This window comes from Alosa sapidissima, chromosome 13 (assembly GCF_018492685.1).
Source record: "Alosa sapidissima isolate fAloSap1 chromosome 13, fAloSap1.pri, whole genome shotgun sequence".
Lineage (NCBI taxonomy): Eukaryota > Metazoa > Chordata > Actinopteri > Clupeiformes > Clupeidae > Alosa > Alosa sapidissima.
The window spans coordinates 1,268,101-1,295,770 of NC_055969.1; the positions used below are offsets into that span (position 1 = coordinate 1,268,101).

The window sequence follows — 27,670 nt, forward strand, 5'->3', positions numbered from 1 at the left end:
TGTATTTGGTGATGACGTTGTCGTAGGCCTAGTAGACCTAAATTCTGAGAAATTAAATGGTATGAGAAACGATCTACATAGCGCACCAGACCGCGATGTCTTCAAGGGTTGAATGAAGGCTGTTTGCAAAAATTAGTGTATTTTTCAAGTCAATAAACATTATTAATTTTCGAATGTCTTTGTCAGGGAACATCTGACTTTTAAAAACCATAGGCCTGGTAGTCGCTCAGACAAGGAGTTATAAGATAAAGGCAATACCATTTGTGTCACCTAATGCAGATCAGGGAATTAGCAAGATACCATCAGAAGCCAACAATCATAAAAAGCACCTGTGCGCGCGCTCTCTCCCCTGCGCATGAAGCTGTCTGCGTGTTGTAGGCTAGAGTTGCAAGAGTTCTTTCTATCTGCTTTACTTTTGTGAGTTGCGACCACCTAGGCTATGTTATAGACGTTCTATGAGGTACCAGTGTTTAGCTGTGTCACAAAACAATAAGCTTTGTCAGACTACTTTTAAAATGATATTCAGGGCTATATAAATTTTAAACATTCGGGGCTGAAGACCCGACAAAGCCTTGCGTTAATTCTTCAGGTGGGAAGTGTCAGGAATTTTCATACGAGACGCTCTCATTGGTGGTTAGTATATGGAGTAGGGAATTGAAAGCAACATATCCAATCATATTATTAGAGATGCTGAATTTAACATAAACGGCGATGTTTGATTTTAAATTAATGTAAATTTAGCCGGGACTGTAAGCTGCCACACGTGGGTGCTCGATGTTTTCAGTGGGTGCCCGAGAGACGGAGCACCCACGGTATCGGCGTCTATGACAAGCGTATCTCGCGGTTGCATCCATTACAAACAAACATGCAATGTGAACGTCTGGGATTGGGGAGAGCACTAAATGCTCTTCTGAATAAGCACAAAGTCAAGCCTTTAAATGAAAAACACTCTTTAATAATCAAAAAAATAAACCGCTAATGAAGTAAACTTGTGACCATCAAAAATCGTTTATCACCTGTAACTCTGTGATAACAGGACGTAACAGGAAGGCATTTGGCTGAGCAACGGAGGTTAATATGCTCTATATTTTGTCCAAATGATGTCTGTCTATCATCGTTGCACTCGGAGAAAACCAGAATGTTTAATTTGTCCTGCGTTTCTTTTACGGCTGCAAACGGGATTCACTCGCCATTATCCAAATATTTCTTTATTAGGGCAGGGCAGGCATATTTCTGGCTATTAAATTATTTCTAAACCAGTCTGCTAAAGTCTGTAGTGAAGTATAGGGTTTTCCAGTTCCATCTCTTTTTACGAGACACCCTGCTCACTTGAGACCTCTGCCGGTTGTTGCAGCGTCACTGGAAAAATACAAATTAAAGTCGGTGATGCCGCGTGATCCCACGCGCGGACCGCGAGGGAAGCTGGCCAAGTCGAAGCACTGCCCACTGTATGTTTAGGGCAAAGAGAATGGAAATCTCAACATAAGGATACATTAGAAGATGATGATTGGTGTAAACTTTGTCACGATATGATAAGCAGTTCTGGCGTTCCATTCAGTCAAAAATCATTCAAGCGTAGTGCTAGTCATGAAAAGAAAACAGCAGCTTAATATTTTTCAGGTGTTTAACAGTAATAGGCGCACTGTTCTAAGCAGTTATGCCAAAGGCAGTGAGATTAGGCATTGCATCCTACAGTCACTCTGTTTGGAACATCGCAGTTCGGGTTTCATGATTGATAAGATTCAGTTAACGCGTAGAGTATGGATCGTCTCAAAGTTTGAGGCAACCAAACAGCAGTGTAAGCAAATTCTTACTGTTTTTTCTCTAGGCCTAGGCCTATCGCAAATCGGTTTCTTTTTTCTTTTCTTTCCCTTGTTCGCGTGTTGTGTAGTGAAGCGATAATGCATTTAAAGCAATGTTCACGTCATGTGAGCCAGAGCCGATATGGCCAGAGCTGCTTGCTCTGTAAAGATATTTCTGTCCCACCCAAATTGCATTAAAATGGTGCGTTTAGCAGCCAGAAATGTAAAAAAAAAAATCTCCCTGAAATCTCCCTCATCCCAGAACTTATAAAAAGCTTGAAACCTTGAACCACCTCTATGTGTAGGGTAGCCACCGTTAATTTGTGTGTGTGTGTGTGTGTGTGTGTGTGGGGGGGGGGGCTAAATGTAAAGCGGATGATACACAGGGCAATTTTTTTGTGACCATGTTGCCGGCAACACAGGGCAACTAATGAGGCCAACAGACAACTAGCAACTTTGTTAGAAAACCCACCGCTAGTTAGCTAAATCCCATTTAATCTCAATGGAGCAATGGTAGCTAACAGTTTACTGGGAAAAAAATGATGTCTTTTTTTAACAACCTCAGCACATAAAAAAAGATGTTAGTTGTTTTTTTAAGCATTTGGTGAAGTAAAATGTCCATTTTGGGTTTCAACATAAACACTTAGCGGAGTAAAAAGATATAAGAAGCCTCTCTCTAACCTCGGTTCCATGGACTGTAAAAGAAAGCTTGCTTCACTATCGTGATGCTGTCATCTTTGTTGACAATTCAGTTCACAGATGGGATTCATTGCTAGCACTCTGATTGGATGATCTCAAAACGTTGGCCATAAGTATCCAAATCTTTCAGATAGAAATTATGTTGCCCAATCTCAATGGGAGAGTGTCGCTCAGCAACATTGCCCAAAAAGTTGTCCCATGATTCATCACCTTAAAGTAGAAAACATGTCAATAACAAACAGAATAAATTTAAACGAGTTATATAAAGCACCACTGTTACATGTATGATTTCATGTACGTGTGTGTTCGGGGGGGGGGGGGGGGGGGGGGGCCGTGCTCAGTGTCTCTCTCGGATTGAACCTTGGATTGAAGGTTGAAGACCCCTGTTTTAGCCCAATTGTTTTACCTTTTGGACTTGTGTGTTCTACTTTTGGGGGTCATGGCAATGGCCATCCTACCAATAAGCTAACTTACTAATAACTGTTGTACACTCACCTGAAAGCTCCATAAAGGGGTCTATACCAACAGACAAAGGAGCACGGTGTGAAGAGCATAAACCACAGCATGGAAAGGCCGAAGTCTACTCCTCGCGTTGCGTCCACACAAAACCAAGCCAAGCAGCCAAAGATGTTCGCGAACAGAGTTGCTGTGTGAACTGCAGGGACAGGGCATAAGCAAGATTAGGAAGGGTTGGACATTAAACAATCTATCTAAATGTCCCATGTCCAAAAAAGTAAATGGTGCAGTCTGCAGTTTTATTCTAATGAACTTTTTGTAATATTCATGTTCTCTAACTGTCTGTATTAGGACATAAACATAAACACAATGCCACAGATGGGGGGAGGGGGGTGTAATTTGATTGGCTATTGAGCTAAAATATCACAATCTCTCTAAAGAAGATTGAAGATGAAGATGAAACTGAAATGCAGACATCACCTTTAAAGGAATAATTCTGAGTAAAAACAACCTCAGATCCATTTATGGATGATAAGTTCAAACATTTGGGAGCAAAAATGATTGCTAGACCATTTTTTGCATTAACAACGAAATGACTTGCAGTGATAACTACACAACCACCAAAGTGTAATGCTATTTTGAGCCTTGGCAGTGGTTTAAATATAGTTATTTGTTTTGACGTGGCACCATGCCACTTGTGCCATCATTACAAACTTTACTGTGTATGTGTCAGACAGTCATTAGCCTGAAGGAGATATTTTGGTGAAGTATACAACGAGTTGGGTTACAACTGAGATGCATATGCAACAAACATTCACCATCATAAATCTGTGCCAAATATGAATTGATCTTCTTGATCAATACCCAATGTTTCCTTTCTGTAATATTAAAGGAGTAATCTGTGAGCTCCCATGTACATGCCCCCAGAGTGTAGCGCTGTAGCTGCCTGGCTGCGTTAGCTGCTGGCTGTAGCAACTCGAGCTAGGTAAAACTGATTGTTTCGTTTTTTTCGTACCGACAGTACTCGGTGACCTCGAGAAATGGAGATCTTTGAAAACTCGCCGGATTTCTTTTTTAAGGTCACCCATTTACTGACAGTATGCTTCAGCTTGCTTCAGTTGGAGTATAGCTAACGTTAACCTTTAATGACATGTTAATTAACACTAACAAAGTTATAGTGATAGCAGGATAGTTAGAATGGTCATTTCCAAGCCGTAAAGCTGAGTTTATATTGAGTGTGTGCATCTCTTAATATCGTTGTTTGGACAATTGCCATTTGAGGGCAGAGCGCAACTTTAGATGTTTCTAAAACACCACAATACTTGACTTGAATAATGACTTTACTATTGTGACGATCAAACAAAAAAAGTCAAAGCAGCAATATATGGACTCTGGTTTATTAAGTCATTACAAGTGCCTATAAGTCCATACATCTCCTGACAGGCTGCCTCGTTTCTGCAGTATATGTCCTGTTGTGATATAAAGAAAGTTACTTCCAGGCTTTATTATATACAGACTACAGAAGTCCCCCCTCTTCATAGGGCAGGTTCACATTTTCTTCTGTGTTTTTGTTGTTTCTTTGTCGTTTTTGCTTATGTTTGTATTGTCCTGGTATGTAAGGCAATTACACATTGTTCTTCTAACATATGAGCTTTAGTAAATAAAAACAAAGTGATAAAAAATATTACATTTTAGTAACAGCAAGAAAAAATAAAGATTCTTATATTTCCGAGGTGTACATTTCACACCTTACTCTCTTTTTTTTTACCTTTAGTTCCTTTGTCTTGCACCTGACAAGTTTTTGTTGGTGTGCATACATTTGGTCCCCTTTCAAAAATTGGAGGAAATTTAAAATGGAATCTTAAATGGATCACTCATCTACAGCGGGGCGGATCTCTTACATCTCTGGGCCTCCGTGCTCTGCCACCAAAGGCCATCAGTAGCACTCCCGCCAGAGATCAAACCAAGGCGCAGAGGCAGAAGAGGAGGTGTACAAACCAGACTCCGGAGGCGCCCATTCAGGCCTCCTCTCCCCTCCATTATACTGGCGAACGTTCGCTTCCTCAAAAACAAGACAAACCTGCTGCACGCCAAGTGCTTGGCGGAGAGAGCCTCACCGAAACCCGGCTTGACAAAGAAGTCCCAGAGACCGAGGTCAGTCTTGATCATTTTTCCATCATTAGGGCCGACAGGACCCGCCAGTAAGGCAATAAGAGAGACGGTAGGATCTGCATCTATGTAAACAGTAGATGGTGTGATAACATTGAAGTCCACAATAGGATACACACCAGACGTGGAGATGCTGACTGTGACCTTGCATCTCTTTTACCTCCCGAGGGAATTCCCAACAGTGGTCTTCAGCTGTGTTTACATCCCACCCAGTGCTAACGCTAAGGCAGGGCTAGTAGCCGAGAGTGCCAACTTCATGCTAGCTGCCTATCCGGAGGCTCCAGCATTTATTCTGGTTGATTTCAACAACTGCAGACTCAGTGATATCCTGCCCTCTTTCCATTAGTACGTGGACGTTCCCACAAGAAAGGAGAACATCTTGGACTTAATATTCCCAACGCCTCGGTTCGTCTGACAACCACATTATTTTCCTCCTCCTGCACCAAACCAAAAATGTACTACAATGGCCGGGAGATGCCTTAACACAACACAAGGCTCTCTTCGCCTGCACGGACTGGGACATTTTCCAGGGCAGTCTGGATGAGAGGGTGACCCTAATCTTGGACTACATCAACTTCTGCATCCATAGCACCATCCCCGTGAAGAATGTCACCAAATACCCAAACTCCAAATCCTTGATCACCCCTAACATCAAGCACGCCCTAAAGGAGAAACAGGACACACTCAAAAGTACTCAACAGACAGACAAAAAAACGACATTATCAGAGTCAAAATGCAGTACAGAGACAGACTAAAGCAGGAGTTTAGCAACATGAATACAAAACAAGCGTTCCAGAAAGTCAAAATACTCACTGGCCAACAACCAAGACAGCACAATTGCACAGATCCACTGAACTTAGCCAACTCCCTGAACAGTTTCTTCAACTGGTTTGACACCCAGTGCCGGCGCTCCGCACACGCACATTACGCACTGCGCGTAGGGCACCAAGTGCCTGAGGGGGCACCACAAAATCTGGGTCGTGAAAAATCACCACAATAGGCCAGGGGTTCCCAAACTTTTAAACCCGCGACCCCCAAAATAACTGTGCCAGAGACTGTACAGAGAGGTACAGCTTATTCCGACCGCCGTGCCGTCTGTGCACACGCACCTCTCTGCCTGCCCTACGCCAAGACCAAGAAGCACTAACATCGGTGCCGCCCGCCGCAAGCGAGAGCTGGCTACGGTAAGTCTCATGCTAATGTTTACAAGCTGCGCGTTAGCTAGCCCTGTGTATACTACATACCGTGTTTGCCCTCTACTAGAGAAGCCCCTCTACTATGGTCAGTCTGATATCAGACACATTTCGTGATACATGAATATGAACCAAAACAAAAGTGCAATGTCCAGAAGGTGGTCATATTTAGCTAGATATACTAGGGCATTGGCTAAAGTTAGTGTTTGGACGGTGATAACCAAGCGACTTTCACAACATTGTGTGTATTTGGCTGCTTGATTAAAGTGGATGGAAAGTGACTATTACGGTTTTCTTTCATATGTATTTAATCGTGATCGTGTTGCTGACCCTTTTGGATTTCTTTGTGCAAGATGTTGACAGATGCCTCGACGCAGGAGACCGCGGACTGTGTCGGTGAAACAATAGATGACCCCTTGCCCTCCTCCTCCACTTGTGACACAGGGACACAATGTAATTTGAAGCCCCTTGGAAGGTCTCACGGTAAATCTTGGGTATTTCTGGGATGATTCAATGTTTGAGTAGTTGATATGCTGTCTAAAACATATGTTGCCAAGTTGCATGCAGGACATTTCTATACACGTTGATGAAATTAAAACATAGCCTACACCAAAACATAACCTATTAGATTTGCCATGATTGTCATATGTTTGGGTATGTTTACTGCCTCTGCCACAGCTGTGCAGGTAAACCTAAAGCCCAAGATGGTCAGTGTGGGGACTCAAACAACTTTCAGGATGCAAACTTCCACCCTCCTCACTAGTCCTGAACAAACTGATCATGAAGAAGAGGATCCCTCGGTCATCATCAGTGATTCATCATGGCTGCCAGAAGACCAGATGTCTGACGAGGATGAGGAGGAATTGTGTGCGGAGGAGCCATCTCAAACTTGTCACCCCCACCAAAAGTGAGATAATTTAAAACCAACATAGACCAACTTTGAATTTTCATTTTTGTGTATCTGGTAGTTTGAATGTCCACCCCCCCCCCCTTTTTTTGTTTGCCATCTGCCCGGGCTGTTGTGAGAAGTCTGATAGTAGAATCGTGCAGCAGGGAGGAACATTCGTTAAAATCAGGGCTCGAATTACGTGGGAGCCAGAGGGAGCCGAGCTCCCATAGAGTGAGGACTGGCTCCCATGAAAGCAACAAAGTCAAAAACCTGAGGGGGTCTCTCATATCTGAAGGTGTCTGGCATTGTAATTTAATCTTAAACAACTGCTCATTATCCATCCCTGTGCTATCTCTTACCATTAAAGACGTTAAATTAAAATACAGGCTACTACGGGACGTATACTACGCTCTTGAACGCAGCATGACACTTCACCACCACACCACTAGACTATATGAGCAAACCGTATCGATTTGACAGCACTCGCAAATCTGAAGTCACCCTGCTTTGATGTGAGTGTTTTGTATATTTGCATAGGCGATCATTGGGCTAGCCTACGTGGTTTGATACGTGCTGAAAAGTCCTGTTTGCTGTTGAACTTGCGCTTCACCTATTCTATGTTGATTGACAAAGCCATAAATTATGGCCCATAATGCAGCCTACAATGATTGTGTTGTCTGATGATCTAGCTATCCTCTGCCATTCAGAGCTCCGGAAAGTTCCCAGCTATTTTGAAACAGCTGTTAGCAATCTCTGATGTTGGAATATTCAATGGCTACCCGACAATATCTCAGTGCAAACTCCAAAATTGTTCGTCTATGAATTTTCCACGGTTCAACACATTAGCCTACTAGAACATAGTTTGGCTGGCTTTATTCATTTCTGCCAGTTAGTGCTTTTCCCCCTGTGTATAAGTTACACTACATGCAGTCCCGGCGTCATGGGGGGGGCTTTGGGGGGCCGGGCCCGTCCTGAAAGTCATCTGTGCCCGCCCTGGACGAGCTTGGCTGCACCAACCAACCCCACTTCCCCAATCCCATAGATTGATTTTGAACATTAATTAAATGTAGGCCTATATTATAGGTTTGTCAATATAGCAAGTAGCAAATACAACTTGTAAAATCTGTATTATTCCGTAGCTTATTAATCAGGAACATAAGGTAAGCAGCACCTTAATGGAAAGGACGTTTTAGTGGCGCAGTTTAGGTTAGCCTACTTCTCTTCTGCACTAATCTGTCATCCGATGACAAATATGGCTTATCGGCTCGCAGGTAGTCTCATATCGTAATTAGTAGAAGTAGGCCTAGTTTCTGGGTTTGTTTGATAGCGTTAACCTTTACTGTTGGGTCATTCCACGTCAATTCAACCAGGGCCCACGCACTTAGGTCTCAAAAAATTCTGAAAAAATTACCAGATGTACCTGTGTTACCTAGGAGACACACTGTAAAATGACTCTTATGTAAGATCAATACTTTCCAAGATACAGCCAGTTTTACAGGGGGAGGGGGTGTCAATTTTGTTCGGCCTCTTTTTTTTGTCAAAGTTCACAAGCCCACAGCGCAAGAACTAAACCATGTAGGAGGCTCAAATTTTGCATGCTGGTACATAAATAGGAATAGTATGTAGCAAAATCGTCACGTTTGGTCTGGATAATCCTGCATGGTCATAGCTGTCCCTCAAAGTTGATACACATTTTATTGGAGTTTTTGGCTGGGCATGGTGGACTGTCTTTACAGACACGGGTTAATAAAAACTTGAAACATAATTCAAATTTGTAATTATCCCCAGGTCAGATTCTCCAGGGCACTCTGCTAAGTACGGCTCGTACTCTCTGATAGAGGAGAGAGTGAACAAGATGGTGGATGTGCAACTTGTTCAGGTATGCCTGATGTTATACGACAAAGAAATGAAAGGTGCTCTAAGCGATGCCACGCGTTGTTTAGGCTAAAACATTTTATGTCACTTATTGCAAACATCACCTAACCACACACATCACATTCTGTGTCCCGAATACACTGTAAAAATAATGCGATCTCTGTGGACAGCCCAGGGTCCAAAAATGGCAACAAAAACAAACTGGGCAAACCTAGTCCATGAAAACATAACAAACTGTTCCAGCAAATCACAGACGAGATGCGCATTTAGGAGAGTTTCAATTGCACGGGAGCAGCACGGAAGGGAGGGGGAGGAAGTAGCGAGCTAGCTCTCTGTTTTGTTTGAAAGTCAACAGAAGTGACATTACCCAGCATCGCTTAGAGCACCTTTAAGTCTGTGGACTGCAACTTATATAGCACTTTTCCACTAGTACAACCATGCATAGGGCTTCATCATGTCTTCTCTAACTTTGAATCCTGTACATTGTATTATAATGCTTGGACCAGCAACCCTCCTGTTCATTCACGCCTCCTTCACCACCACAAACGTTCTACACTTACACTGTTATGTAGGGTTGGGCACCGAAACACGGTTGTAATATGGCACCGGTGCCGACGCAAATGGTAGTAACTGCATCGAATAACAACGTGGATTTCGGTGCCTCATTTCGGTGCTTAAATAGCGTTTTTTTATATATATTTTTTTTATACGAGGCATCACTGCATGTCATGCGCCATCTCTAAGGTCTTGCTCTGATAGCAACACATCCAGATACAGTTAGCTAACATAAACATTGCATGTATAAACCAGAGGGGTGCACCACATAGGCGAGTGGACAGTGTTTGACAGCTTGCGTGAGCCCAAGTGCTTAGGCCTACTTTAAAGCGATATCACGAGCTCCTGTCAAAATCTAGCAGTGGGCCTAACTACACACAAGCAAAAGGCTATGAAACAACATCAACAGTAGCCTATATGTTACACAATGTCCTTGCTAATGCGCTAACTGGCATTTATTTGAAATGTTATCAGCAAAGTTAGCAGCTACTGGAAGAAACTGGAATCCATGCATTTCCACTGAATTATTTTTGGAATCTGATCCCTTATCATACCTGTTCATTCTTACTCGTCGCTCGACTTATCGTGACTAAATTCAAGATGGCTACAAACGCTAAACTTCGTGAAGATACTGTCTGTATAAATCGTCTTGTAAGTAAACTACCAGTGCTTTTTCAAAGTTCTCAATGTCTTGTTTTAAATGTCAGGGCCCTCGGAAGTCTACCAATGAAGTGTGGAGATACATTGAGCCTCGTAAATGGTGTAAAACAGTGATTTATTTGCATGGCTAGCCCGATGCCGAAGCACCACCATTGAAAAAGCTGTTGGTAGCATCGGCTAACTAGCGCCAGATTTTGGAGTGCAGGGGACAAGCCGAGATGGGCTATGAGACATACGTTCACACTCGGTATCATGTTTCAATACACTTTAGGTCAATATCACACCGGAATTCTCCTTTAACATAATGATTGATGGCAGAGTTGCAACGGTTTGGCTTGAATTCCCTGCTACTTGAAAACAAATAAGATGGATGTTGCTGTTGGCGAACAGTGTGACACGAGTTAAGCTTTTATTAAGTTGGCAAATGTTTGAACTAGACAACTAGCTCCGCTGGTGAGAAACGCATGGGACTCATAGCGCTGCCGCTGTCCTATTGCGTGCAGAGGGAATTTGAAAGACAACTGATTATCCCGCCCCTCGGACTGAGCACTGCGAACGGTGAGTGCCCAGACCCTACATTTTAATGTGGGTCTGGCTTGTCAGGCTAGCCTACTAGGCTAGCGCTGGGAATCTAAACACTTCAACACCGACATGTAGCCTCTAACATGTTCAAAACGATTGCGTGTTATGGGTTAAGACATGACATTTCTTGAAGCATTTGGGAACACACTGAATTAACTGGAAAGTAGAGTCCGTGTTAGATTAGCTTGCTTGCAAATGCCGTTGTCCATGACTTGGCATTTCTATGGCAAGCGGTTTTAACATACCTTATGGCAAACCGCCTACACTGGGTAAACTTGAAAGCAGAGCTTACCATTGTGTGTGCATGCATGGCAAGCTGTTTTAAGATTTAAATGTATTATTCGTAGGACCAATGAGATATTGATAGTAAATTGAATATAACAGTTCAATTGCATGTTCAAATTTGTCTTATCAATAAAAAAAAGCAATTCATGCTTTAGACCATTTAATTTAAAACATTTTAAAAACAAAGTACCGGTTCAGGCACCGGCACAGTTTTAAGTATCGATTTAGCACCGGTATCGTATAAAACCCAAACGATACCCAACCCTACTGTTATGTCATGTTGCAGAGCTCAGAGGTCCCCAACAGCTCTTGGTGTGAGCTTGAGGGGCTCAAGCGCAGCATCAGCTTGCTGAGGAGGCAGGACCTGCATTTGTCAACCCTTATTACTGACAGACATCACCAGGTAAATACATTATAGATGTAGAATGTAGATTTATAAATTGCACTGAGGTTGTACGTTTGTACTTTTGCTGATGCACTAATGGCCAGACAGGCATTATTTTTGCTGATGCACTAATGGCCAACAAGGCATTATTTTGATGTGTGGCACGTTGGGAAAAGTATGTATCCATTGTTGGAACCTTGAAGCAGTTTTTGTTATTGCATGTCAATTAATACCATTTGTCTAAACCAGGTCTGGGGAAGGCCTTGGATACAGCCTCAAAAGACAGGCAGTGTGACCAGCTACAATTATGGAGGACAGCTATAGTAAACCATCTGTACTGGATTGCAGCCTCAACCCCAGATGGCAACCCAGCTGTGATGGAGGCCAAATGGAGAAGCTTGGTCAATCATGTCCAGGACATCCACGACCATGACACCCCTGCCTTTTCCAGTTGCGCTCACCCCCCTCTGGAGGGGGATCAATGTGATAAAGAGTGGCTGGAACCAGGTACAGTACACAGTATGTAGTATTATGCATGCTCTATAATAACGTCACATCTGGTCGCGGGGTGAGCTCCTCGACCAGCGACCAAAACACACTCACTTCCCTACAGCACAAGCTCTCCAACGCAGTTTCCATGGGACAGCAATGCCCACACAAGCACCTGTCAAAGACAGCGACAGACACGCGGCGGCTACGTTTGCAACAACATTTTCACCGGAGGAAGAGGAAACATTGATTTTTTTCCCCCCACTCGGTGCTATTCACTGACGGTAAAAAAGTTTTGTTTTTGTGCACAGCTGCTCGTAGACTAGCTCCAGTGCTCATTGCTGCGTTGCTAAATGATAGCAACTCACCAGGACACTTCGCCAACTCTCCTCGGACTGATTTAATTGGCTTTGAAGGCCATCAGTTCTTGGCAGTTCCTCATTTACCCTCTCACGTCTCACAGGTTCGAAATTATACGGCTGCGGGCCATCATACATGTTATTGGTCCTTGCCAACTCTTCCTCGTCCCAGTCAGTCGCCATAGTTCTAATACTAGGCTGAGGCTACCTTTCCTCCACGTCTCCCCAACGTGACGTCATCACCGAATTGCGTAAAAAAAGACTGTTAATACCAAAAACGTAAAAAAAACAAAACAGTGATGGTTAACCTGCAACACGGGCTTTAAGTCCAGTCAGTCTGTCAAAAATGCAAGACAGATACGCTAGCCTTGTTAACCATTCAGGGTCAGTCAGGTGGTCAGCGAGCTGGGACCCATGCTCCATCAGAAATAAGCGCACCTCGTCCCGCAGCTCAAACAGGCGGCTGAGAACATTTCCCCGCTAAAGCCATCTGACCTCTGTGTGGAACAGCAGGCCCTCATGCTGCGATCCCAGTTCGTTGCAGAGAGTGGCAAACAGCCTGGTGTTGAGTGGACGCAATTTAATGTGGTTGACATTTTTATTGCAGTCTCAAGAACACTTTTCAGCTCTGGGTCGAGCGTTTTACTCGCAAGAGCTTCTCTGTGGATAATACAGTGTGTGAATTTTATGTGGGGCGCCACTTGTAAGACTCTTGCTTTAAGTCCTTTCTTTTTCCCCAGCATTGCTGCAGCACCGTCTGTACACACACCGATGCATTCATCCCAAGACAGTCCCTCTTCTTTCAGTTTGTCGTCAAGTTTTGTGAAAATGTCCTCGCCTGTGCATGTTCCCTCCAGCGGAGCGCAAAATAGCAGGTCCTTGTTAAGTTTTCCATCAAAACTATATCTAACGAAAACAAGCAGCTGGGCACAGTTTGATACATTCGTGGATTCGTCTAACTGTAAAGCATATTTCCCTTTCTTCACTATGTCAATCAGCTGACTCTTTAATGTCCTGGGCCATATCGGTGATGCGCCGGGAAGTGGTCCCGTCAGACAGCGGCACTGATTCCAGCTCACGGGCCAGTTTATGCCCATGCATTGCGCATTGCGCATTACGATGGCAGCTGGATTTATTAGCATTTCCCCGATTGTGTGTGTGGCTTTTTTGCCTGTGCAATTAAATATGCCACCTCATATGAAGCCTTTTGAGCTTTGGTTGGGATTGTTGTTTGGTTAATTAGGATTTTCTTTTGGCCTTGCAACTCTTTCTCCTTTCTGCAGAAAAAATCTGTCGGTTTAGTGGCAAGAGAGGGGTTCTTAGTTTTCATGTGTCTGAGCATTTTTACGGGCTTTAGGCTCTCATGTGCAAGCACCTCTGTACACACTACACATTGGGGATGTTGTATTTCGTTGACAACGACGCATGTGAATCCATACTGTAAATATTCCTCGATATTTGCGACACTTGCAGGAAGGCTGATCCGACTGCTTATGGACCCCCTTATGATGGGCTCCTCTTCCCGCGCCAGATCCTCTTCCCGTGCCAGAGGTCGATGGCCAAGGCGATTCTCCGCTCTCCTCTGCTACCCTCTCCGCTAGCTTCTCTGCCCTCTCTGCTGCCCTCTCCGCCGGATTCTCTGCCCTCTCTGCTGGCTTCTCTGCCTCCTCCGCTGGCCTTTCTGCCTCCTCCGCTGGCCTCTCTGTCTTTTTTTTGCTCGGTATTAACCAATGTTTTCTTTTGAAAAATCAGCAAACAATCATCAATGAGCTAGTTCAGAGAAAATCTACTGGTCCGCTTTGTGATGTTTAGCCTAGGCCTACTGTGGAGCCGTAAAGTGACCTACACTTGATGTAGCAAATGATGCTGTCGTTAATCTGTTGTAATCAACTCAGGAGGAAAATCTATAGTTTTATTTTAATTTTAACTACCATGTTTCTTAACATTAATTTTTACAATTATGGCTGAATTTTTCTGAATTTTATTTTTTCACAATTTATTTGATTTATGGAGATCATTTTGCGACCCACCCTGTCACGACCCCTACTTTGGGAACCCCTGCAATAGGCTACTAGTATAAATAACAAATAAAATATGTCTAAAGAATGTTAATATGCAAAAGTAATATAGGCCTAGACCAAATTAGTCGAGAAAAAGGTGAATCTCCTATGCGGCCCTCTCTCCAGTCTCCCTCTGGTGCCCCCCTCCTCCACCTCCCAGTGTTCTGTTCGATTATGCCTCAAATCTCAAATTTGGCAGACACCTTAGACATGGCCTCGAAAAGGCACCAAGAGTGGGGGGTGGGAAAAAGAAGAGACAGCGGGATGATGCTCGCGTGTCGCTTGGAGGTAAGACAATGTTTTAAATAAAAATAAAAAATGTTAGGTTTGTAGCCCTTGCGTGTATGTAAAGTAAAATGTAAAGTAGTATGTAAAGTTTATTGATGGTAGTAGTATTACCTGGCATAAGCATAGACATGCTATGCTTATGCCAGGTAATACTACTACCATCAATAAACTTTGTAACGTAAGCTCCTACTAGCCATGTTCATGTTCAAGTCGTGTTACGTTGCAAATTATTGATGCTGGCTAGCAATGCTATTTCTGATTATGCTTAAATTGGGCTTGCTATTTCTTTTAGCCATCAGAGATATAGTAAGGTAACGTTAGCCTATTAGCCTAGTTTGCTTTGCATTTCAGGATGCTTTTTTGGCGTTTGTTATCAATTATGATCAAACGATCTAATTGTGTAGTGAAAAAGTAACGCTACAAGTTACACTTTCACAACATAATGAAATGATGAGTGGGAAACGGCTCTTAGTAAGGTGAACTTTGGAAAAACCCTGCAACTGAACGTGATGTGATTTTGCCAAATTAGACAGCTTTAGATAAGTTTAGTTGTTGTTCTATGCCAGTGGTCACCAAACTACGGCCCGCCACCTCATTTTGGGTGGCCCCCCAAAACATGTCTGTGGTATGTAGCATCCAGCCCACACGGGAGTACGACAATGTCAAACTATAACCTCCGCAATTTCCCCCATTCATTCTCTATGGCGAGTCTTAACAGTACACATGTAATACTCTTTTTGTCCACTGGTGGTTGTTTTGGCGCTGGTTCGCGTTTGCCATCGAAAACGGAATGAAATGTACAGGCCTACCTGCAAACAATGTAAGAGGCCTGTGCTGACTGCATCAGTGCTCAAAGTATTCTAAAAGTTTATCCATTAATAACTTTAATAACTAACGTCTATTCAAGTCATATTTCTGGGACTTTCTGGGATAATTATTTCTATTTTTTATTCACTCGTTCAAATGTTGCCGACTTGACTCGACTTGACTTGATGTTCATACAAAGAGTTCAAAGTTCTCATAAGGTGAGTGAAAGTTAGAATGGTGGTAATTTCAGACCACTTCAGCACTTCCTAAAATTCTCAGAGTTTGAGAACTTTAAATTATTTGTAGGATATTCACAACATGTGCTGTGTATTCAAAGACACAGAGTTCAGAGTTCACACATTTTTAATAAAATATACTTTTGGGACTCCCTGCTAATACTTTTGGGAATGCAAAAGTATTTTTATTAGTAGGCCTATTATTTCATTTGAGCTACATTTTACACTGATATGGCATGATGGCAATATAAACACAGCTAACAATGGTATTAAATTGCAATAGCCTATGATTAAATGTAATGGAATATTCAACTAAGGCAGACTGCTGTTCACAGCACTAAGCTATTTATGGTTACTGATATACTCTGAGTTTCTGGCCCTCTCTTAGAGCCAGGCATAGTGAGCTGGCCCTCGAAAGAAAAAGTTTGGGGACCACTGTTCTATGTAGTCATTTTCAAGAGGTTCATAGGCCAAGGGCGATATCTGTTGGTGAAATTGCATTGATTTTCATATTCAGAGTTGTCAAATTATGTACAGAATTATTATAGTGTGCCTCATCAGACCTCTTTTAAAGGTAAAATAGAGTTTTGAATTTTAAATGTTCCAGTGACATATAGGCCTATATAAACCTAAAAGACTAATGTGTGCAATATTTTTGTATGATGGTTCAATCAAAATTCATTTCAGTAGAATCCCTGAATATTTTGTCTTGTATTTCTGAATGCAGGGTCAATGATAAGATACATGCAAGGAGCAACTCAAGGTCAGGAGGAAGAATTAGATCAACCATCAACCAGCAGTTCTAGTCCACAACACCAGCCACCAACCAGCTCTGCAGACTCTGCAACAGCACTCAGCCCTGACCAACAATCATCAAATAGCCCAGGTACAGATACAAGTCGGCACACAACCGCATCCGCTTCTGAAGGCAGAATGAGTCGTCACTGAGGGGCCATCAGCAAGTGACACTGCAGAGACATATGTGCCCCCTCCAACTGATCCTGCTCTATGGTCAGCTCACATTTTAGATGCTGATCGTGTGGAAAAGTTTGCAGCAGTTATTTTGGAAATAAAGAGAACCTAAGAAATTCTGAATGGTTGTTATTCCTTTGGTGGTGGTTGGTTAGTTGCCACCAAGCATTTGTGCTTAGGGCACCCAAATGGCTAGCGCCAGCCCTGTTGACACCCATGTAATGATCACACCGCCTGCTGTGAGAAGCTACTCAAAGGGCTCCCCCTGGAAGAACCCCAGCACCCACCCTTCACACAGGAGGATTTACAGAGACAACTGGCCAGGTGCAAAAATGGCAAGGCATCAGTGCCAGATGGCAAATTGCAGTCTACATGCCATGACAAACATTACCAGTAGTACTGACCAAATATTAAATAGATCGTTTGCAAGTTATGGTAATGTTATACTAGTGTGAAAATTGCGTTTTCATCACGTTAGTTATTTTTTTGTCAAAATTCACTGATGAAGGAAGGTTCGGTTTATCCCAGAAAACCATACTCGTTTCAGTTAGGCTAGATTAAAACTAAAGGGATGAACTTGACACTAATCATGTAGTGGTGTTTTCTATAGCATATTCGTTAACCTGTCGTTCTTTGAACTCTTTAAAAATGTTGGGATATGACTGCGAGGTGCTTAGCCAAGTTCTATGCGTAGCCTACTGCTTTTGAATGACTTTGAAACATATTTTACAAACGGGCCTCTGTGTACCTGATGGCTTGCCTTCACTATCCGCGATGTAGACTATCCGAAATTTCACTTCACCTTTTGTTTTATCCACAAGCCAAGGACTGTCGGCAACAAATAACTATGTTGACGTTGGCTGCGTACTCACTCACTCAGAGCTGCCTGCTTGACACGCCCACTTGCCTAGATGCGTGCAAGGATCATGGAGAGTGGGAGCAGTCCACACAGACACAGAACGTCATTATTTTAATAAAGTATCGATTCTAAAAACGTCGGAAATCATATCATTTTTTGCGTGAAGGCATCGTGATTAGGGATCGACCAATTATCGGCCGGGCCGATTATTAGGGCCGATATTTAGCATTTTTATAATAATTGGTATCGGTCATTTTTTCCACCGATAAGCCAATACTGAAATGGATAAAGAATGAAACGCGCTACTTTGCCTGTAAAGCGCCTCTCACTCCCTGCATTTGCTACTCTGTGGTCGAGAGCATTGTCCCGCCCACTACACCGTCTGATTTGTTAGTTAGCACGAATGCAGCCAATCAGGATCAAAGACTGAACACAGAGAAAGTTTAGAATTCTCACTGAGGCATATTGTAGACTGGGCTTCAGCTGTACGGAGCTATTTTTCGAAGGTAAGGAAGGTAGGCCTACCTTACATTGCTGAAGTTGGAATGTGAACGTGTTACAATCATCTACAGTGAAGTTACAAAAACACCACTTTGTAAGCTATTGTCTCTTTGATCCGGATCAATAAGTAGCCTAAAGCACCCACCTCCTTCATTTAGCGAATTCCCGATTGATGCATGTTAGTGATATAGCCTACCGTTTACTAGTTGGCCTACAAACTCGGGTGCTGCGCGTCGGGAGTTCTTTGCATCCGCCTCGTCAATTAATTGTTAATAACGGGACACCTCGGCGGACGTTATCCCTTAGGCCTACATAGTAGACAAGTCCTAAATTATGCGATAGCGAACGTCTAAAAGTCTAGTTGCTGCTTTTTGACGGACTGTCAGAAAAGACTACAGGCACCCAGGGTCAGCCGTAATTTAATCCGACCTGAGCTGGCTATTACGTGCCTTTTAGGCTCACAGAAGTGTAGCTTATAGCCTACATATGGACACAAATTGCATGCTTAAATAGCCTAAGAACTATTTTAAAACTGTTTTGTTAAACTATTCAACCGTAACACTTGCCATCACGCATGCACCTCTTCCTCTCCCTTTCCCTCTCTCGTGCACTCACACACACGATGGCAAAGCATCCTGTGGATGTCTTATTAGCCTGCCATGAGCTTCGGTTCAGTTTGCTAGGCAAAACATTAACAAAAAAGTTTGTTTTGGTTCACTGATGACATTTCTAACTAGCCAGCTAGTATTGCTCAGTCCATGTCTATAACATGCTTTACTTGCTACCTGGATAATTTCAGCGAATATTCTTAAGGTGAGATGAATGATAAGAACATTAAACTTCACTGTGTTCGGTGGGTTGCTAACTAACGACATCACCTACTAGCCAGCTAGCTAGTTACAGCTGTTAAATTCTCAATAGAATTTTTGTTACGGTAAATCCCTTTCAATGCAGTATCCCTTAACGTTTTTCCTTAACTAAAGAAACAATTTAAGGTATTCTGTGCAACACCCTTAAATAAACCCCCTACCTAAGGAGAAATTAATTCTTAAGGGTCATACTAGGGGAAAAACATAAGGTGTTTTGTGTTTACCCTCACTATGCCTCGCATTGGCACCATGCATGCGTGTGAAGAAAGTCCTATCTGAAACACTGTCGCGTGGTGTAATCAAATACACCGGTATGGCGGTATATTAAAAATTCATATCCTAACGAAAATATACACCGGTATACGGTGTGAACCGGTATACTGCCCAGCACTACGTGGAAGCCTGGAGTTGTCAGTAGCGTTCCACCTTTGAATAAAATGGGAGTATTACGGGAGGCTACTTTTGTGCCGGTTCGCTACAGCTATATTTTGCATATTGCAGCAAATACGTCAACTGGGTTAAAAGGCATGTTAGGTTACCTTTCCTTCTCTCACTGCATTCTCAGAATCTCATCCTGTTCCTCCTATATCCAATGAATTCGGTGGATAGAAGAACTAATTTCTTCAATCTTTGCATCTTGGCTGGCTAGTCTAACTTTCCGCTTTTTCTGCGCACTCTTGGATTTGAAGCGACTACTAGCGAGTCACAACGCGAAACTGCTAACGTTGATGGGAGGTGTAGTCTTTATGCTGCATTCGCGACGTGATTCTATGGTTTGCTCCAGTAATGTTTATCGATGTTGCGGTGTATTTTGTAGACAAACATTGACATGGTTAGAAGTCATTCGCACCATTTCAGCAAATAATTTGAATTCCAAAATAATGAATGAAGACATTGCAACTTAGTCCAGTAGGATTATTTTAAAATAAAATACCAAAGGCATAAATGCCGGGGTATAGATGTTCTACTTTTTCACAAGTGACTAGCCTACAGCACAACCCAAGGAGGAAATTACCATTCCTCTGTAAGGAGACCATTCCATGATGGTGTGTTTGCTACACATTGTTCTTACATAGAATATGAACAGCATGCAATGACTGATAGGCATCTGAAGAGATATATTATTCATATACCATCTGAAATGGCTGGGGGGTGGGTGGTAGTCTTGTTCAATCTTTGGAGTTCATGTGGACAGTCAATGTATCTATGAGGTCCCTTGCCACATGTGTATTATTCAAGCACCATGCAGTCTGCATTCATAAACTGGGTGCTTGATTTTACACACCTGTGGCAAGGGACCTGATGATGAATAATCAAGGATGATTCGCATTGTTGTCACAAACTGTTCAACCTCCTTACCTCTTTTAGACGATATAGGGCACTATTTGCCAAAACCAGCCGACACAAAGACAGCTTTTCCCCCAAGCAGTCACTCTGTTGAACACTCAGCCCCGACTCTAGCACTGAACAAAGTCCAGTGTTTCCCAGAGAATTGAATTCCATTTGTGGTGTTTGGTTTGCAGAATTAACTTGAATGCAACAGCTTTAAACAAATTAGCACAGCGTGGTTATGATGATAACCAGATTTAAGCACAATTTAGTACAACCTGGAAAATCATTGTGTGGTGGTCGATGTTGATATTGTGGTGGGCCGCCACAAATAAGTCAATGTATGGGAAACACTGAAGTCAATCAACACTGTTCTGCTCATCTACCTCATGTGTACTTCAATCTTACAGTTACAATATTGCTATTAATACATTATCATTGCACTGAACTGCCTTGCACTATATTTTCTGTTATCCGAAGTATTCTTCTTTTTATTACAGTGCATGAAAATGCACTGTACTGTTCTTCCTAGGTTTGTTCCGCTTACCACTTTTTCCGTACGCAATTTCTCTTGAACCGTTTAACTTAGAAACTTCGTTCAAACTTTGTAACGTAGGTCTTCAAATGGACCAGGTTGCTATGACTTTTCATCTTTGTAAAAATTTCCCCATAGACTTAACATTGGGCTGATGACATCACAATAGGGCCATTAAGCAATTAGAATCTTGTGCCAGGTGTTCAGGGGCCTCATTACAGAAAAATATCCTAACTGCTTGTCCTATCTTAACTTAAGTTTCAAAGATAGGAAAAATCCTATCTTCCTATTACAGAAGCAGTTCCTAAACTTATGGCTGTGTCCTATCTTATCTCAGACCTCCTAAGGGCTGAGCTACACCAGGCGCGTAACTGAAGCATTCCGTTCACATTGCGTCTGCTGCAACAATTAGCTTCCATTATAATCAATGGAAGTAGCAACACCAGATGTGATAGCGGCACATACGTTAGAAAAAAATAGACCATTCATCTAAAATGGATGTCACGCGTCGTGAACGGAACGCTTCAGTTAGCCGCCTGGTGTAGCTTCGCTGTAACTGTCAGTTAGATCGGCAATCGTCCAGTCATGCCTGTTTCTATGATTAGAATGTATACGAGACTGCCTGTATCTATGATTAGAATGTCAGATTGCAAAGATGGTGTTCTAAAGAATCTTTGACAGTTGGTTTCTCACGATGGACAAACCATAATATCAGAGAAATAGGCCTAGGTTAGGCCTATGTAGGATGCAAGAGAGTGTGTCAACATTGATTCGTTTGATGTGCAGGATAAAAAGATGAAAAACAAAAAAAAACATATTTATAATAATAAATAATAGTCAAATAATCTGTTATAATGATTAATATTTATTTGTTATAAATGTTTTAAAACACATAGCTTATAGGCCTACATTTTTAAGTTTTCACTTAATTAACTTATTTAGTGAAAAAATGGTTTATGGTGTCCCTAACAGTCATGTTCATCATCTTGTCATAGGCTAGGCAACAACTCAACAATACTGTTGCAGTCAGTTTTGGCAGTTATTTTGTATTTAGGACAGGGTATGTGCCATCCTAAGTTAGGATTCCTAAGAAATGCTTGAGTTAGGATGGTTCTGTAATGGCCAAATTCCTATCTTAAGTTAAGATAGATTGTTTTCCTAAATGCAGTTAGGAAACATGCTTCTGTAATACCAAAAATCCTAAATGCCATCCTAAACTGAGATAAGATAGGATTTCAGAGTTTCTGTAATGAGGCCCCAGGCCACCTGCAGCAACTGCCAGTCTCAGGCTTTAACCCTTTGGTGCCTGTACCAACCATTCCATTTTCAGTGCTGAATGATCACCTCACAAACAAAATACATATTTCTCGAATATATTATATCCCACCAATGAAATATACATATCATTTTACTAAGAAAGACTAGTTCTATAAAATGGTGTAAAACACATAGGTTAATTTTGATACAATAGAGTGCTATCTCTGAAAATCTTCTCCTAATGTATATCTGGAAATCATTTAAATTTCCTATAATTCACATAAAAATCCATTTTTGCTATATTAGTGTACAAGAAAGAGAAAAATGTAGAGTGTATGAAATACAGTGAATTTTGTGGGTGATTTAACAAAACCTTATTTGAACAAATATACTTGTCTGTTCAAAAGTTATGATAAATTTAGTGATCAGTGTAAAATTGTGATTTAGAATGTTGTCAAAGCTCCTATTGAAACAAGTTCTTTCTTGTGGAAATACATACAATGTGCACTACAGTGTTAGGACCTAATAACAACAGACAAAATTCTTTGAATTAATTTGGTTTGTATGCATAAACCATTTATTTGTATATGAATCATTTTAAAAAGTTGTACATTATTGAATTTGTATATTAATCATTCATAAATAGGCTACATATCAGTCTATATAGGCTAATATGTGTTGGTCTGTTTGTCTGTCTCATGATGGTCTGTGCAGTGGAATAACTTGAACTCAAAATGATTGACTATAATGACACAATGAAATAAGTGTTTATGTATATGTAATCACTATTTGAGTTTTTAATCCTTTCCACTGCATAAATTGCTGATTTAGAAATTGATTTCTATTGCAACCATCCTGGGTTGGAAGCAAAATGAATAAAATCACCAAAGTAGTCTAGTGCCTCTTTTGCAATCTAGCAAGTTTATACGTTCCTTTCTTTGGGCAGATTCCTGAAATTGTTTTGCTAAGCATAGCTAGCATCTAGCATGTGAAATAAGAGTTACCTTTGATTCAATACGGGAGACAAGCCTACTTATTTGTATGTCAAGTGCTAACGCTATTTCTTATAGAGATAACCAAAGTCTCTAGCCTACATTTCCTACCGCGATTCTACCACGAAAATCGTCATTCACTTAGCAGTTTTTGCTGATACGTTAAGAAAGTCTATAACATCTTCAAGTTGTTTGGGGACAACATTTTAGAAATAGGCAACATTTTGATTTATTAGGCATACGAAACTAGAAGCGTCACTTCTCCCATTCCATAAGCTAACGTTATGCATGTACATGCATGCTACACGGTTTTATTTACCTTCCTCCCAACTCAGCATCACTTTCTTCTTGTAATCCATGACCTAAACCAAATTCTCCTGCCCTGGAAAGAGTGATAGTTTCGATGTTGCCATTATTTTCGTTGCCACTTTGACCATTCATGAGGTAACATTCTCTTGCTTTGCGTGTGTGTTTGCCGACAGGGCGACGCCATGTTGAATCAACTTCGTGGTGCTCAGCTGATGTGGTCGGTGCTCAATTATATCGACATGAAAAAACAACCAATCACAATGAAAAGCTTACTACTCTTTGAATTTCGATTGGCAGAGGTATATTTTGTCGTCATAACAACCGCAATGCCAACGCTCCGGGAGGAACAATATTTGAACGGTCCATCAACAAAGGGTTAAGCATACAATCTGGCTCTCTTAAGACTACACATCCTGTTCAACTGTTTCCTTTGCCCACAACTTAAATAATTTAACCATTTAACCCATTTACTCCTAATATGCCTGCTAAAAACGCCTATAGAATCCTATGGCATTCTAGACTAAACAACCTTATTTCCTGAGGGTTTTCTGAAAAAATGCTAAGAATTGTCAACGTCTACCAAAACCTTAATATCTAAGCCTCTGTACACCTAGAAACATGAAATAAAAAGCATGCTGCGCTATGCAGCAACCAGCGGGAGAGTCAATGCTGCGCTATAGAATGTGGGGAGATAGAATGTTGCGTCATGCAGCATCCAGCACGAATGGGTTAAACTATCCACCTATTTAACTGTTCAGCCATTCCAACTATATTAAACCACCACCTTCCTAGCAACCAACATAGCAACCACCTCAAGTACCCTAGCAACAGCCTAGCAACCACCTCAATTACCCTAGCAAAAACCTATGACCACTTCCAAGATGACAACCTAGCAACCAACATAGCAAACATGTTTACCCTAGCAACCAGCATAGCAACCACCATAACTACCCTAGCAACAGCCTAGCAACCACTTCCACAATTACAACCTAGCAACCAATATAGCAACCAATGAGATTAACCTAGCAATCAGAATAGCAACCACCACAACTAAGTTAGCAACAGCTTAGCAACCACCTCAAGCACCCTAGCAACAGCCTAGCAACCACCTCAATTACCCTAGCAAAAACCTATGACCACTTCCAAGATGACAACCTAGCAACCAACATAGCAAACATGTTTACCCTAGCAACCAGCATAGCAACCATCATAACTACCCTAGCAACAGCCTAGCAACCACCTCAAGCACCCTAGCAACAGCCTAGCAACCAAGCTAAGTAACATGGTTAGCATAGTTAGCATAACTACTAGCAATCATTAGCTGAGTTAGCTAAGTAACATGGTAAGCCTAGTTAACATTAACATTGCTAACATAGTTAACATTATTAACATAATTGCTAGCAAACATTAGCTAAGTTAGCTAAGTAACATGGTTAGCATTGCTAATATTGTTAGCATAATTGTTAACAAACATTAGATAATTAACTAGGTTGCTAGGTTACGGGGACGATGGCGAGACACGCTGCTCTGTCTGGCATCATGTTTTTGTTTGTTTTTATGTAATGTTTGTAATTTTATGTAATGTCATGTTTATATATTGATTTGTCTAGTTACATTTTTTCTCTCTTTATTTATGTTATTTTTGATAGTTTTCGTGTATGCTATGGCTAGCTTTTGCCCTGGGCCTCTGACATCCTTCCCATCCATCTGTGAGCCGGTGCTGCACTTCACTGTCTGGTCGAGGGGATTTCTCGGGACAGCAGCTGGACCTAGGCTACTCTGTGAAAGATCTGCTGAGGCCGCCGAGCTGTTTCTGACCTGTGAGCTGCCATGCCAACTGCATGGAGTCTGGATTGAGCAGACTAACGTTAATGCTAACATTGAAAAACTGCATCACGGACCAACAAACTGTCGCTGTTAAAAGTCCGAGTTGCTGATCTACAAGATCACCCATAACTTCGGACTGTTGCTTCCAGTGCAAAAATAATTCCGTGGAAATGCATGGATTCCAGTTGCTGCTACTGGAAGCAACTGAAATCCATGCATTTCCACGGAATTATTTTTGGAATCTGATCCCTTATCATACCTGTTCATTCGTACTCATCGCTCGACTTATCGTGACTAAATTCAAGATGGCGGCGAATGGTAAACTTTGTGAAGGTATTGTCTGTATAAATCGTCTTGTAAATAAACTACCAGTGCTTTTTCCAAGTTCGATTTATACAATCGATTTATACGATTTATACAGACAATACCTTCACGAAGTTTACCATTAGCCGCCATCTTGAATTTAGTCACGATAAGTCGAGCGACGAGTACAAATGAACAGGTATAAGGGATCAGATTCCAAAAATAATTCTATGGAAATGCATGGATTCCAGTTGCTTCCAGTCCACTTAATTATTTTTGCACTGGAAGCAACAGTCTGAAGTCGTGGGCGATCTTGTAGATCAGGACTTTTAACAGTGACAGTTTGTTGGTCCATGATGCAAAGTTCTCAATGTCTCGTTTTAAATGTCAAGGCCCTCGGAAGTCTACCAATGAAGTATGGAGCTACTTTGAGCCTCGTAAATGGTGTAAAACAGTGATTTATTTGCATGGCTAGGCCGATGCCCAAGGCACCCCATCGAAAAACTGTTGGTAGCATCGGCTAACTAGCGCCAGATTTCTGAGTGCAGGGGACAAGCCAAGATGAGCTATGAGACATACGTTCACACTCGGCTAGGGATGTACGATATATCGGCGGCCGATATATTATTGGCCGATAAGTGAAAAAATCAAAATATTATTATCGGTCCGATAACAGAATTCTGGCCGATAATTTGCGCCGATATTTTTTAAAGTCCTAATTTAGGCCTACGTAAGGTCCGTCTGGCTACACTGAGCTACTTGAGCTTGGTTATACTTTTTCCTCAATATAATGTCAGCGGTGTGAATGTATTTCACCACTCTAACAAAATCTGTGGATATGCGTTCATTTGGGAATCTGTGCATCTCAAAATCGTCTCGTGAATGATCCGCCATTTAACCTTACCAGAGCGGAGCTCAGCCCTATCTAGAGCCGTCTTGTGCTGGTGTGTTTGCACTTTACCGCGCTGATCGGGGAAACAAATAAACAAACTCGTTAGTGGGACAAGTACATAAGTAGGCCTAGTTCTAAGTTGTGTTTTAGTATTATATTTGCATTACGTTAGCTTGGGTTTTGTATTACTATCTAGAAATATGCTAACCATTCCTGCTTCAGTTCCAGACAGGTCATCATAATAAGTTATTAAAACCTTCGGGGCTAACCCCTTTCATTTCTGCTGCAGCAGGTTGTGCGCAACAGAGTAGACGGACATAAGATACAGTCTGAGGAGTTGCAGCTTTATTCAGTTGAAACTAAACATAAGTTTCCCTTATCTCTAACTCTGATTTGGTCACTATACTGTAGCTTATTCCCAGCTGAGCCGTTTATGAGTGTTTAGTCCTAATTAAACCGATTCATACTCTCTAGCTACTCACTCGCAATTCACTGACGTCAGGTTTACTTAAAGGAGCCACACATACTGTAGGGCTAAGCTACTGTTGTTGACTGCCGCACTATTGAGGACTATTATGAGTTCTGTCCATCATTTGGTGGTAGGTAAAATTACTGCAATAAAATTATGCTTATTAAATGCTTTCCCCAAATCACTTTTCACAATTTTTTTTCAAGAGTAATATTATCGGTTATCGTATCGGTATCGGCCACAACAAACCAATAAATATCGGTTATCGATATCGGCCCTAAAATTCCATATCGGTGCATCTCTACACTCGGCATCATGTTTCAACACACTTTAGGTCAATATCACACCGGAATTCTCCTTTAAGCATCAGTGGATTTGACGTTTATAACTGCAATTGCTTCTCCACCCAACACCACTGCATGTCCTCAAAAATGCATGTGACGTGTATGGAGAAAGGCAATATTCACATGAACAGTACTTCAAGGAAGCGTGATTGCTCCATTGAAAGTCTTTTGGGGTAAAGGGTTTTAGCTTAACTTTTTTGAGGAACTGCACAAGTCTGCTTGCTCAGGTGTGGTTCACCAATGGGAGTAGAGAGTGGAATAGGCTAGGGCTGTGCAATTAATCAAATTTTGATCTTGATTTCGTCTCCAATAGATCACAAAAACAGTAGGATCGAGAAAACAAGATTATTTTGCCATATTCCGTTTAAAAATAGTGTTTCGGAAATAGATACAATTTCTACTCTTACAGAGGACTGATTTACG

At 41.7% G+C, this 27,670-nt stretch overlaps 1 protein-coding gene and 1 long non-coding RNA gene across 3 annotated transcripts in view; both read right to left on the minus strand.

Moving 5' to 3' along the window:
* The window catches only part of scamp1 (secretory carrier membrane protein 1), a 94,382-nt gene that overhangs the window by 25,325 nt on the left and 41,387 nt on the right, over positions 1-27,670 (minus strand). For both annotated transcript variants that reach the window (XM_042058552.1, XM_042058553.1), the window contains one exon: positions 2,997-3,156. In XM_042058552.1, coding sequence (XP_041914486.1) covers positions 2,997-3,156 — 160 coding nt within the window. The remainder of the gene's footprint in view (positions 1-2,996; positions 3,157-27,670) is intronic.
* Positions 8,926-24,213, minus strand: LOC121679660. Its single transcript, XR_006021378.1, has 3 exons — positions 23,999-24,213; positions 19,145-19,147; positions 8,926-8,936 (listed from the first exon to the last, which is right to left on the minus strand). It is a non-coding gene; the product is annotated as an uncharacterized LOC121679660 (long non-coding RNA).